We start from the raw sequence: 13,096 nt of genomic DNA, 5'->3' as shown, positions 1-13,096 counted from the left end.
TCTGGGAACCCATAGCAAAAAAGAAATGTTGATACATTTGACATCATCAAAGACATTGCCCGATGGTAAGTTTCTCAACCAAAGGCTGCACAGATGAAACATCTACTGATCCTAGACCTTTGGCTGTATGTATCACGTAACAATCACTGGTGGTTGCAAAGGATCAGAAAATTGCTGCAATTGTGCATATTCTAGTGGATGTAAACAATGTACATACACGTCCAACAAGAGGCGATATAAGTGATACATTATCTTTCGACAGGCCGGAAGGCGAGATGTTTTCACCCCTGTCCCCCTGTATGTGTGTCTGTCAAATTGGCCTCATGGTGGCACTATATCAGACCAGGTTTTCTGGTTCGAGTTTGTTATTACAATAACTAATGAAGGGGTTTTAATATCAATCTAATAATTCCAGCATTCACTGTACACACTAGTGTATTGCTGAGGACCCCAGAAAGAGCAGATGTCGATCAGATGAGCGGTTCGGTTCTCAATGCTGCAAGCAGCCATACTGTGGATCTTGACAATGTTATTAGCAGCAATTCAGGGTGCCAAATAATCTGTCCATTCCTAATGGACACATACTGTATTCTTAACGGGCACAGGCTCTGAATGGCCCTGCTGCAGAACGGCCAGTGCACTAGTTAAATTGAAATGCTGAGAATGCAATACTGCCACTTCACTCCAAGAGGTGGTTTACAGCAGTACAGGAGGTCTTTTTTTTAGCAGAGAAGTGGGTACGGTTATAGTACGTCTACCTGTCACACCTCAGACACTGTGGTAAAGGTAAATGTTATCACCAACCTTATCATCTTACTGCTTTGAGATGAGCACAGAGCCCTGTATCAGTGCTGGATCTGTCTGTACTAACCTGACTGATCCAGGTTAAAACACCAAGAGGATAAAGACACCTGCTTTCTCACCATAGGGACCAGGGGGGAAATAGATCGCCCCTGCCAGGCCACTCCATTTTAGTACAGCTGTGTGTGTGTGTGTGTGTGTGTGTGTGTGTGTGTGTGTGTGTGTGTGTGTGTGTGTGTGTGTGTGTGTGTGCGTGTGCGTGTGCGTGTGCGTGTACATGTGCCCACGTGCGTGTGCGTGTGTTTGGGTGGGTGGGTCGGGAGCACACGTGTAGGATTGTGATTGGATTTCCCTGTCTGAGGGACGAAGTGTGAGGTTTCTAACCATGTAGGCATTCGCAGCAGAGAGAGTGCATACTATTAGGCGTGTCTGTAGTGTCTGGTGGCCCACAGAGCAGGGGAGGGAGGTAAATCCACTCATCCAGGACCTCAGCCAACGTGTTCACTGAACACTGTGGTTCATTAACACCTCCCCACATTCACCTTACACATGCGTGTAAGGTGAATATTTTTATCGTGAGGACGATTTGTTTGGAATATTTCCAGGCTGATTTGGGGTTCCGGCTCCCCTCTGCTTGTTCGAGTGACGCACTCTAGATCCGAAAGTTGGCTTAAAACCACCAAACTGTGAACTGTGATTGTGATTGAAACTGTGTGACGTATTCGAATACTGTTTGAACCACGATAAAGTCCCTGTTCTTGTGTGCTGTTTCACATTTAAATCATGTTTCTATGTAACAGTATGCCAGAGAAATGCGTCTCCAAAGGGAGGTGATGTTTTCTGTTTTTTTTACGTTGTTTCTTGCGTATTACTTCCCCGTGGTAACGCACAACGGCAAGAAATCGTTTTGCCATTGGCATGGCAGGCACACTTAATAACCAACATAAAATGTGTAAATAACACCCAATAAACAACTTAAACAAAGTAGTCGCCATTGGAATTAAGAGAGAAAAACTGAAGCAGCTCCGCTGACAATGAAATCAGGATTTCCTCTGTGGGCTCATAGAATGTTTGGCTTTTCACAGCCAAATTAACTGCATTGCACAGCAGTGCCAACAGTTAACGAAATAAAACAATGATATACAGGTAGTATTTTTTGTATTTTTTTTACTACTTTATCTTATTTACGTTTGTTTTATTTAAAAAAATCCTTTTTTAATGTTGAAAAAGGTTATAGGAAAATGGCGGTCCAAATCTCTACAGATTTTAAAAAATATATTTTTTGAAACATTTTAACAACACAAATCTTGTATGGGGGTCCATGACACCAAATATTTTCAGATGGGGTCTCCTTTAAAATACATATTCATTTGGGGACATGAAAAGGTTTGAGAACCACTGATCCATCCAACCCAGTCAGTGTGTGTTATGTGAATCATCACCCTGGTAGTTTGAATGGAAACAAATAACAGCTCCAGCTGACATCAAAGAACTGTGCCTGGCTGGGTTCAGGCACGGCCCAGTCCTGGAGGCAGTGGAACTAACTTCTTGGTTGGCCTAAAAAGTAACGTTTGTTCTTGGGTTAGTCCTTTTTTGTTTGATTTTTTAAGGGTAGATACATAATGTTATCATTTTAACCCATTTAGACCTGAGGAACAAATGTCTTCTAAAACAGTTTTCTGAAAAAAAAACGTATGTTGCTATATCAGTGGTGTCAGGGACCCCCAAAATCATATGTATTTGACCTTGACCGCCGACCCCCATCTCAAAATATTTTGTTCTAGGCACCCCCAGAAGCAAAGATTTCAGTTAAAAATGTTCGCTTAAAATATATATTTATATTCAAAGATTAACACACATTTTCACGATTTTTCAAAAATAGCAGATCTACAAGCTCATAGCGCGGCACGAAGTGAGCTTGTATATCTGCTATTTTTGAATTATTCTGCCTACACATACCTCATGTCCCAGTATGAGAGAATAGGGGAAGGGGATCAAAGTCACGTGATGCCTTTGTTTAGCCCCAAAAAAACGTCAGATGTCTCAAGTGCTTATTGGTCAAAAACACGGATGTGTTTATCAAAGAATAGCCAAAGTATAAAATATTGGTTAAAGTGGTTAAAATATAAAATGACACAGATGCTTTCCCGCTTTTAATGTCCTCAAATCAATATGTTACAAACATGCAGCACGTGATCTCTAAGACCCTAGGCTGTTTCTTTAGCTGCTACAACCTGAGGACAGGTTCTGGTTCTAGTTCATCATGATTTGTGTGCGTGGGGAACTCATTTGAAACAAGCTCAGTGCTTTTATGAGTCTTCCAGTTTAGTAGACCTCGTATTGTGAATTTGTACTTCCATGTACTGTTGTTCTCATGTCTTACTAAATAAAGTACATCAATCAATCAAGTTCGAAAGACAATAAAGTCAGTGCCTTGTGTGCGCGTTCACAAAGCAAACCCCGGCTGCGCGCTTTTTTTGATCGTGCATGTATTTTGCCCCGCCTGCAGTTCCAGCTTTGGCCACTGGTATGGCGGCTTCAATGTTTCCCAGCAACTCTGTCTGGGGGCCTGTTTTTACAATGGGAGTCTATGCTAGTGTCGTCACTATCATACTAGATCACGCTGGTAAATAGCATAGGCCATTATCTGTCCAATATTGCCATCTTGTGGCCGTTTGGTTTCACTGTATCACCAACTGCTGTAACCTGCATTATAATAAGTATAGGATAATGTTACACATCACGTCTAAATGAGAGCCTGGACCATCTTGGTTTCTTGTCTTTCACTTGTTATTTTCACATATTGACTGTTTTCCAAGTTTCGTTGCAAGCGTTTATAAAAGAAAGATATAGGCCTATAGCTTTAATTTGATTCAGATTAACAGTCATTCTGTTCACTTCAGCTCTACACATTTCAGCCTGCTGCTCAGCAGCCTATTTCATCATCATGTCAGATCATTCTGGGGAAGTTAGTATGAGTACAGTATGTAGGCTACATATAAATACCTACCATGACACGGATGACATAAATAAAGGCATGAACATTTGTTTTTTTGTTTTTTTATTATCATTTATTACCAGGGATAGGACTTGTATTTGTTGTTGTTGTTGATCAATCCACAAATAATAGGATTAGGTTGAGAGTTTTATTACACAGTGTGTAGTAGCAAAGAAAATAAAATAAAATAAAAAGCAAGACAAGACATGTTGGCTCTGCCTATTGCAGAGATAAAACTTCTGACCTCACAGGCATGGCCTGTCTTCAAAACCCTAACAGTTTTCTGAAAAACGTATATTGCTATAGTGTCATCACATGATTTTTAGTGTATAGTGTAATCATCACATGATTTTTCACTTGAAAATGGGTTATTGTCAGTAAACACCACAAATCATGAAAGGCTGTGGTTTTGCATGCAGTGTCTCCCAAATGTCAGCCCTGTAACCTTTCCATAACCTATTCATAATCATTTGAATGCCTATTGGATTATTAACCACTTTCAACCTAGTGTTGTCATTATAGGTGAACAATTTCAAAAGATTTCAAGACATTTCCAAAATAGCAGATCTGTAAGCTCACAGCCTGTCACCTTGTGAGCTTTTGTTGTTGCTATTTTTTTTATAGGGCTTAAGTAGTTAAGAATTAAGCTGGGTACTCAGATTCACAGGGTACTCTAATCAACTTATTCTGAGCTATTTGTCATGCTTTTTAGCTGAGTTAGACCACAAAAAACATCAATGAATGAATGAATGGCATGTTGAAAATGACACTGAATAAATGGATTTCCCATACATTTCATAGAATACTTGTCCAGCAATAAACAGATTATGCGGGCAAGCATCCTTCATCATATCTTGAATGTAGGCTACAATGAAAGTAACAAAGACAGAGACACACTTAGCTAGTGTCACTAGCAAAAATCTACCGATCTAAGAATTTTACCAAAATAATCAGTACTTGCAGCAGGAATTGAAAGAATGAAAGTATTGCAACTTCTGATTTCGGGCACGCACCACGGCGTGTCCTTTTATTTCACACTCTGCACTCACACTTACAACACAACACACACACACACCTCTTCCCCCAAACTTAAGCCCCGCCCAATCCCCTTAAAGAACCATGGTGAATTATTAAGTGAGTCACCACATACTTTAACTTTTGGTACTTTAAGTATATTTTGAAAACAGGACTTTAACTTTTAACAGAGTATGTCTACATTGTGGTATTGCTACATTTACTTACTGTAAGTAAAACATCTGTTAACTTCTTGCACCACTGCTTGCAACAGCTAACATACTGGTGGAGAAGGACGTATACAGTAGTTAGGGGGGAGGTTGTTGAGGGCCCTTGTAGGTTTCTTGAGCGGAAGCCAGTGAAGGTCTTGGAGGCCTGTGTGGTGTGGTCTTTGGAGCGGGTGTATAAAGCGAGCAGATGAGTGCTGAACATGTTGGAGTTGCAGTAGTCAAGAAGGGCTTTTGTGATCTGACTCGTCTCCTCCATGATCTGGAAACAGAAAAACAATACAAAGAGCATGCATTTATTAATCTAATTTCATCTAGACCATTAGTCCAATTTTCTTTTACAAGAAAATGGTGAGACCATGAAAGCTGCACTTTAAGAGTTACACAGAGTGAACTGTTTGAATATTTGCGTCTACTAACACAAACAGTCATGAATGTTTGAACATGAATGAACATTGTCAGGAGTTTCACAGAATTATGGGTCTGTCTCTGCCGTTCCCCATGTCTGCACTTCCTTACTGTGTGTGTGTGTGTGTGTGTGTGTGTGTGTGTGTGTGTGTGTGTGTGGGGAGGTTGGAATGGAATGTAACACAATAAAATCGTCAGTGTTAATCTTACTCTGAGAGTGTACACATTGAATGAGATCCAAAACGTTACCTTGACTCCCACCATTCGCTCGCCTCCCACGATTCACTCCTTCTCACTGTCCTCGAGATACCGGGGATCAAGGTCAGCCGCCTCTGAGGACGAGACAGAAGGGAGACAGTATTCAGACAGAGTACATTAAAGACTGAAATCGCATCCAAATTGACAGGTCTAACTCTGAGAGCGTGAAATGGACCCTTCCATTTGAACGCTCTCAGAGTAATGGGGGTCCTTGAATTTAAAAGGTTTAAGAACCACTGGTCTAGGACTGTATTACCCCAAACCCACCTTCTGGCACTGAGTCAACAGCAGCTGGCAGGTCGGGGCGGGTAGAGCTGCTCTCAGCGCCTGCCACTGTGGAGTTGAACTGGATGAAGCACAGGTCAAATTTGGCGATGGACTTGACCCACCGCTCGAACCGGTCCACTCTGGCGTAGATGCCGGGATAATTGGGACGAGCACAGCCTCTACCACGGTTAACAACTCCGGACTCGACCCACTGGTTGTCTTGTTCGCTGACCATTGGACCTCCAGAATCGCCCTGATAAGACAGAAATTAACATTGTTTTACTGTTCAGTTCTACTCAGTTATGGCTGAGATTTGAATGGGATCTGAATGGTATATTATACCTGGCATGAGTCTTTGCCTCCCTCCGCCAAACCAGCACAGATGTGTCTGTCTGTGATAGAGGGATAGCTACCGCTGCAGTTGCCGACAACTGGAACCTGGACTTGCTGCAGAACCTTAGGGTGCGGCAGAGGGACTGTAGATAGAGACAATAGACAGTAGAACAATCTTATCAGTCTGCAGCCTCTCACTGCAGTGGCTGCCTTACACAGTTATAGTAGCCTACAAATCACTTTCAACCTTGTGCCCATATTTTGGGCATGTTGTATTAAAACTCGGGTACAGTTTTCACCATTTCAAGTGACATGTGATGTGATGCTCACCTCCCTCGCCGATCCTCCCCCAGCCAAGCACCCAGCTGGGAGTGCCGTTGATGAACACGCTTCCGGTGGCTGCCAGACACACAGGTCTGACATTGGTGGTGTACTTGACAGGTTTTGTCAGCTTGAGCAGAGCCAGGTCGGCGGTTGGATGAGTCACAATTTCAGAAACAGCTCTGGTCATTCCATTCTTAATCGTCAGAACTCGCCTCCCCAAGACAATGCGCACATCTTTTGGGCTGTAAAACAGAAATATAAACATCTCAGTGAAATTAGTTTTTCTGTGTAAATGTTTTTATTTTTTATTTTTTGTTTCAAAAACGTTCAAAAACAGCGGAACTAGCAGATCTGCAAGCTAACAACGTGTCACATTGCGACACGTTGTGAGCTTGTAGATAGGCTATTTTCTCTGTGTTTGAAATGGGGTGACAGAGGGTAAGTTAAGTTTGGATCTAAACTGAAAACATGAGCTGAAAAGTTTGGTGAACCGCGGCTCTTAGAATTTGTTTGTTTTCTCACAGTCAGGACCCCGCTGCCAAAGTTTAGGCTATAAATAACTTCATGAGTCTGTCTCATTTACCGTTTGCCAATGAAGCAGTGAGCTGCAGAGAGGATCCATTTGTCGTTGATCAGGGAACCACCACAGAAATGAAACTTTGTGTCACTCTCCTGAACACTGACGACGAAGGGCCAACTTCCCTCCTTGGCATCCTCACCTCCAACTATGAAGCTGGAAGTGCCGTTGTCGAAGGATGGACCCAGCCCAGGAGCAGCTGTAACAGAGCCTGGAGAAGAGATCTGTGATATTAGATACATTAAAAAGTGAAATATAGCAAGCTTATTCTGTCCTAAATTCACCTGGCCTTGTAAACAGGCGCGTTTCTGGCATAGTTTCACACCAAGCGAAGGAAGCAGGGAGGGAGTGTGACATGTGACGTTTAACACACACACACACACACACACACACACACACACACACACACACACACACACACACACACACACCGCCCCCATCAGAAGGGGTATTGTGGGAAGTGCAGGCATATCATAATTTATGATAGGGGCCTTAAATGAATCAAAAAGTGACAGAAAAGCTGCTCTACACAGTGACACCTTTAAATGTACCACACTATACTAATACTGTAAAACTAATAATAATAACATATTTTATGGGTTATCATAATATGATGACCCATAAAATGACATGCTATTGTACTGGGAACAAAATATATGTCGGATCACAGAAAACATTGCAATAAAACACGTTGTAATGAAACTTACAGCCAATGATCCAGCCGACGATCACGAAGGCAGACAGAGTCAGGAGTCCAACAACAGCCCCCCAGATGTAACGAGTGCCCCATTTGAACTGGGCGGGGCGAACTGGAGAGGACACACACACACACACACACACACACACACACACACACACACACACACACACACACACACACACACACACACACACACACACACACACACACACACACACACACACACACACACACACACACACAGAGAGAGAGTGTGAGAAAGGCAAGGTGTAAAATCTTTGAACCTAAAAGGTTGCTAAATTTAGCGTTATTTAATAGCATTATTTAGTAGTATTTTTCTGTAATTTCTAGTTGTAGTAAAATCTCTTACCATCTGTTGTCTCTTCAGCAGTAGTCATATTGTCAGTCAATTCAAGCTCAGAGCCTTGCATGCTGCAGACAGCCATGGTGTCTGTCTGATCCGTGTAACGACGAGGTGGTGAAAACCTCATTTTATACACATTCATGAGCGAAACTCCTTCTGCCAACGACTACATTGTCGCAAAATAGGGGCACAACATGTTGTGTCACCGCAGTTATCGCGAATCACCTGTTTTTCAAGACTATAGTGGCAATTCAGTTATGCCAATGATTTGCACGGTGTACAGTACATCAGTTGTTCTCAAACCTTATCACGTATTTGGCCACAGAAGCCCATCTGAAAATGTTGTGACAGAGACCCCCATACACCATTTGTGTTAAAAAAATATTCCAAATGTTTTACACTTTTTGAAAATAAGGTCCCCTCTCTTTTGTCAGTTAGGGGTTAAGTGTCTTGCTCGTGGACACTACTGTATATGACACAGAGCGGAGCAGGGGGTCAAACCAGGGACCTTCTGATTCTCAGACCCCTTTATGCACACAGCTGCAGTCCATTGTTTGAGAGACCAACGTTAATGTGTACTTTAATGACTTAAAGGTAGTGGAAGGTAGTCTTTGTTTTTTTGTCTTTTTTAAATTCTGATAGTAATCATTGCTATAGTGTCTGTTCGGTTCGAGTCAGTGAGTGAGTGAGTGAGTGAGTGAGGGAGGGGGTGAGTGAGTCAGTGAGTGAGGGGGTGAGTGCTGCAGGGTGAACTATGGGTAGCCTTATAGTATAATGGATTTCTGAAGGTCACAATGTGAATTTTAAAAGTAAGCTTTTTATATTTTGATTCTTTTATCTCTGCGAAACTCCTATTTTAACATTGTAACCAGTGCCACCACACGTGAATGGAATGTTCTGAAAGGTCTCTCAGTATCATGAGATCGTGCCTGCTGACCTGAAGAAGGCCACTTGACTTTTGCCTTACTACCGATTAAATAGTATTAAATACCCTGCTTTAGTAAAGCTTGTATAACCTTTTGAAGAGTCCCTTGGAATCCTATACTTTTATGGAGGCTTTCCCCCTTTCTGAACCAAAGGACACCTTCCAATGACCTTGACTTCACCACCCAGAACTCTGTAGCCCTCGTCTCTAGCCTGGCACAACTCAACAACCCTTTGAGAAACCACTTATTAATGTGATTTATTGATTAACTGTTAACCTTTCTTTAAAACGTATGGAGAGCATGAATGAACACGCTGCTGCATATTCATTCATGGAGAGGACTGAAGAAAGACCTTTGTTTTCAACAAAGCATTACAGCTATACTGCTTTTACCATCTTAGGCCTTATGCTTCCTTGTGATTTGAAACGTCTTAGTATTTAGTGTATTTAGTATTGTTTTATGCGATAAAAGCACCTTGAGATTTGTGTCAAATGTAAAGTACACAAACACTACAAATAAAATGTATTATCACAATGTGAAAATATGTCATTTTCGGCAAGACACCATACCATGCGTACGGTTGTTCTTAGTTTTTGTGGAGGCTGGTGGCACTTTCTAGAGCCGAACAGGGATGGATGCAGGCAGCACTCGATGCAAGGAAGGCTTCATCCAAACTGAATTACTTTGTGGTTCTCAAACCTTTTAATTTCCAGGACCCCCATGACTCAGAGTCTGCAAATACGGGTCCATTTGGTTCCATATGTACACTCTGAGTGTACCCCTAAAAGAACCCAGAGGGTCCCTGGACATCATATGTAATGTCTTCAAGCAAATATAAAGCAACCAATGTCAGTGTTTCACTAAAACACACACACACACACACACACACACACACACACACACACACACACACACACACACACACACACACACACACACACACACACACACACACACACACACACACACACACACGTATTACTATAGCGTACTTGTGAGGAAATCACATTTTTATAGCTATTGGACATTTTTTACCATAAACCTAAAGCCAAAAACAGTCAATCTAGAAGTTCACAGCGCGTCGCACACACCACAGACACATACAGATGAGAAAGGATGACCTTGACCACCATTAGCCAATGAGGCCTCCTGCAAGTAAAGAAAGCAGCACACAGAGATGGGAGCAAAGTGTGCAGCTTGCTCTCTCCTGACTCAAAGCAGAGAGCTAAATGTGTGGGATGACGGCAACAAGGCCTCAGACATCACACACAGACCACATTAAAGGAGTAGTTTACCCACAAAATTACTTATTTTCTATCAATTACACACCCCATGAAACCTTGAATTCATTCATGTTTTTGTCACATTCCTCAGCCAATATAATTTGATGACCGGGTCATCAGTCAATAGGAGACTCAGTAGGAGACTCTTTGAGTCTCCACCGGTCATCAAATTATTGGCTTAGGAATGTGACAAAAACATAAAAAATCTCCATTAATTCAAGGCTTCATGGGGTGAGTAATTAATAGAAAATAAGTCATTTTTAGGGTGAACTACTCCTTTCAGGATTCTGCTTACTTGCGGAGAGAATTAACCTTAACAAAGAGGACTCACCTCCCACCAGGTTGTTAAAACACATTTTGTAGTCATTAAATGCACTCCTTAAAACAGTGCTTCTCAAGCACGTTAATTTCGAGGACCCCCGGCTTGGTATGTATTAGGACCACGGACCCCCATAACTGAGAGTTAGTAAGGTTCCATTTGGTTCCCAACTATCAGTCGTTTAGCTCGGGACCCCCTGAAACACCGATCAAGGACCCCTGGGGGTCCCTGTACCCCACTTCAAGAACCACTGGCTTTAAAAAAAAAATACACTTAAGCCCCATAAAAAAAAGATGGCTAAAATAGAGACCGCAGGTTCAAAGTGATTAATTTCACCCCTAGTAGGTCAAATATATTTTATTTGTGCTTGCCTGGCCCTCAATAATTGCAAAGAACTGTGACTGGACTAAAATACCAACTGTAGTAAGTAAGCTATAAGACAATAACCTTGCTCAACCACATTAGACGTAAAACAAGTTTTGAATGTGGGTTTTTATTTTATTGTGATTTAATTAAAACGACGTGTCAAAATCTGTCTTTACGTCAGAGTTAAAAAAAGAAAGGGACAAACGTACAGTTAGATTCATTTACACTCAAAAGTAGTGTGCCAGGCAAAAAGACAGTAAATCCCTTTTTGTTCATTAAAAATTCATTCTATAAAAGAATTACAGCATCAACGAGACAAAACTGAAATTGTGAAGGACATATAAAACGCATACAATTACCATAAATATTCTAATACACAGTTCTGATATATAATATTATATAATATGATATACAAGACCTTTCAGAGACAAATTTGAATAGAAATAAATAACAATGAATTGACTACTATAATCGACCTGAGACTACAACTGGTTAATGCTGGTTTACATTTGTTTCCATAAAGTATTTTACATTAGCACCATAAAGTAGGGTATTGGGACATGTTTAACAATACTTCACAAATTGAAGAAATAGGCAGGTGTTTATCAAATTACTTGAGAAATCAATGGAATAATTATTCCAAAGATGTTGGAGGTTGTAGTTCCCAAGGAGTAGACAGCAGAGAGCTCCTGCGAATGACAGACACATGTTATATTATGAGTTGGGGTAAAACTGTTAAATTGATTTTAAAAAATAATTCAAAATAGTCCATTTTGGGGCAATGACATTTCCTAAATTTACCCCCCAAAAAATAGCAAAAATAGCAGATCTACAGGTACTGTATAAGCTCACAACTCGTCGCATCACGTGTCGTGAGCTTGTAGATGGGTTATTTGATATTTTTAAACTTACAAAGTATAAAATAGGGCTCAAGCGGTTAACCACTTGACTTAATCCTTTAAGACCTATGGCGATAGTTTAAAAAAACTGTTTTTCAAAAATAATGTAAAAAATATTTTTTCAAGGGGTATATCTGCTATTTTTGAATAGCCAAAGACATCTAAAGTGACACAGATGCGTTCCAGGTCTTAAAGGGTTAAGCTCTACTTCACCGTACTATCAATAGCAAAAACTGTTGCTGATCTACAAGTCTGTGAGCTTATAAATCTGCTTATTTTTTTTATATATTTTTGAATTTATATACCTACTCATTGCCCTGACATGCCCAAAATAAGAACAGTACTAAAGGGGTCAAAAACATATAAACACAATAATCTCACTTCCTGCACAATAAGATCAGCCAAAACAATAAGTCTGTCTTCCCTATGACACCCTACCAAAAGTAAAAGTACTAAAATGTTTGAAAATAGCAGATCTACAAGCTCACAACGCGTCGCAGCTTGTAGATCGGCTTGTAAAGCTTGTAGATCGGCTATTTTCAAATAGCCTAGGTATAAAATGGGGCTTAAGTGGTTAATGTATGTTTCATAATGTAATAATTTATATCTGCAAAGTACAATATTTGCCTCAGAGATTTAGTGGAGTAGAAGTAAAAGTATAGACAATTGGAAATACTCCAGTAAAGTAAAAGTACCTCAAAATTGTACTTAAGTACAGTACTAGAGTAAATGTACTTAGCTACTTTACACCACATACCTTTAACCCCCCCATTCCCCATTTTCCACCGTAGTCTGTAAAATCACCTCTTCAGACTCTAGCTCACCCCCTAGCAGTCATCAGTCCTTCTATCACTTCTTGTTGCCTATTTTCATAGATGCTAGTTTACAATGCAGATGTAGCCTATGCTGGTTACCTGTTCTTCACATCTGCTATGTGCTGTATGTTATTCAGATACCATGTTGTTTGGACAGAGGTCAAGGTTTCATATCTACACGCTGGCCTAGATACTTTGTGTAGTACTTAATAGTCTT

General features: G+C 40.8%; 2 protein-coding genes across 4 annotated transcripts in view; both read right to left on the bottom strand.

The window, feature by feature from the left end:
• Positions 1–6,160: 6,160 nt before the first annotated feature.
• Positions 6,161–8,305, bottom strand: LOC311064439 (tryptase-like; the record flags this gene model as incomplete). The annotated part of the gene is made up of 5 exons (XM_084084269.1): positions 6,161–6,226; positions 6,316–6,449; positions 6,637–6,872; positions 7,214–7,406; positions 8,278–8,305. Coding segments are annotated over 5 exons (657 nt in total), but the record flags the coding sequence as incomplete, so codon positions are not given.
• A 2,997-nt stretch (positions 8,306–11,302) lies between these two features.
• The window catches only part of kansl1l (KAT8 regulatory NSL complex subunit 1-like), a 46,840-nt gene continuing 45,046 nt past the window's right edge, over positions 11,303–13,096 (bottom strand). For 2 of the 3 annotated variants that reach the window (XM_084084409.1, XM_084084411.1), the window contains exon 18: positions 11,303–11,854. The gene's annotated coding sequence lies outside the window, so the exon portion shown is untranslated. The remainder of the gene's footprint in view (positions 11,855–13,096) is intronic. The other variant, XM_084084410.1, reaches the window with a different exon arrangement.

This window comes from Gymnoscopelus microlampas, assembly GCF_963454915.1.
Source record: "Gymnoscopelus microlampas genome assembly, chromosome: 17".
Lineage (NCBI taxonomy): Eukaryota > Metazoa > Chordata > Actinopteri > Myctophiformes > Myctophidae > Gymnoscopelus > Gymnoscopelus microlampas.
The sequence above is the reverse complement of the archived record's forward strand: the minus strand, read 5'-3'. Positions and strand labels throughout refer to the sequence as shown.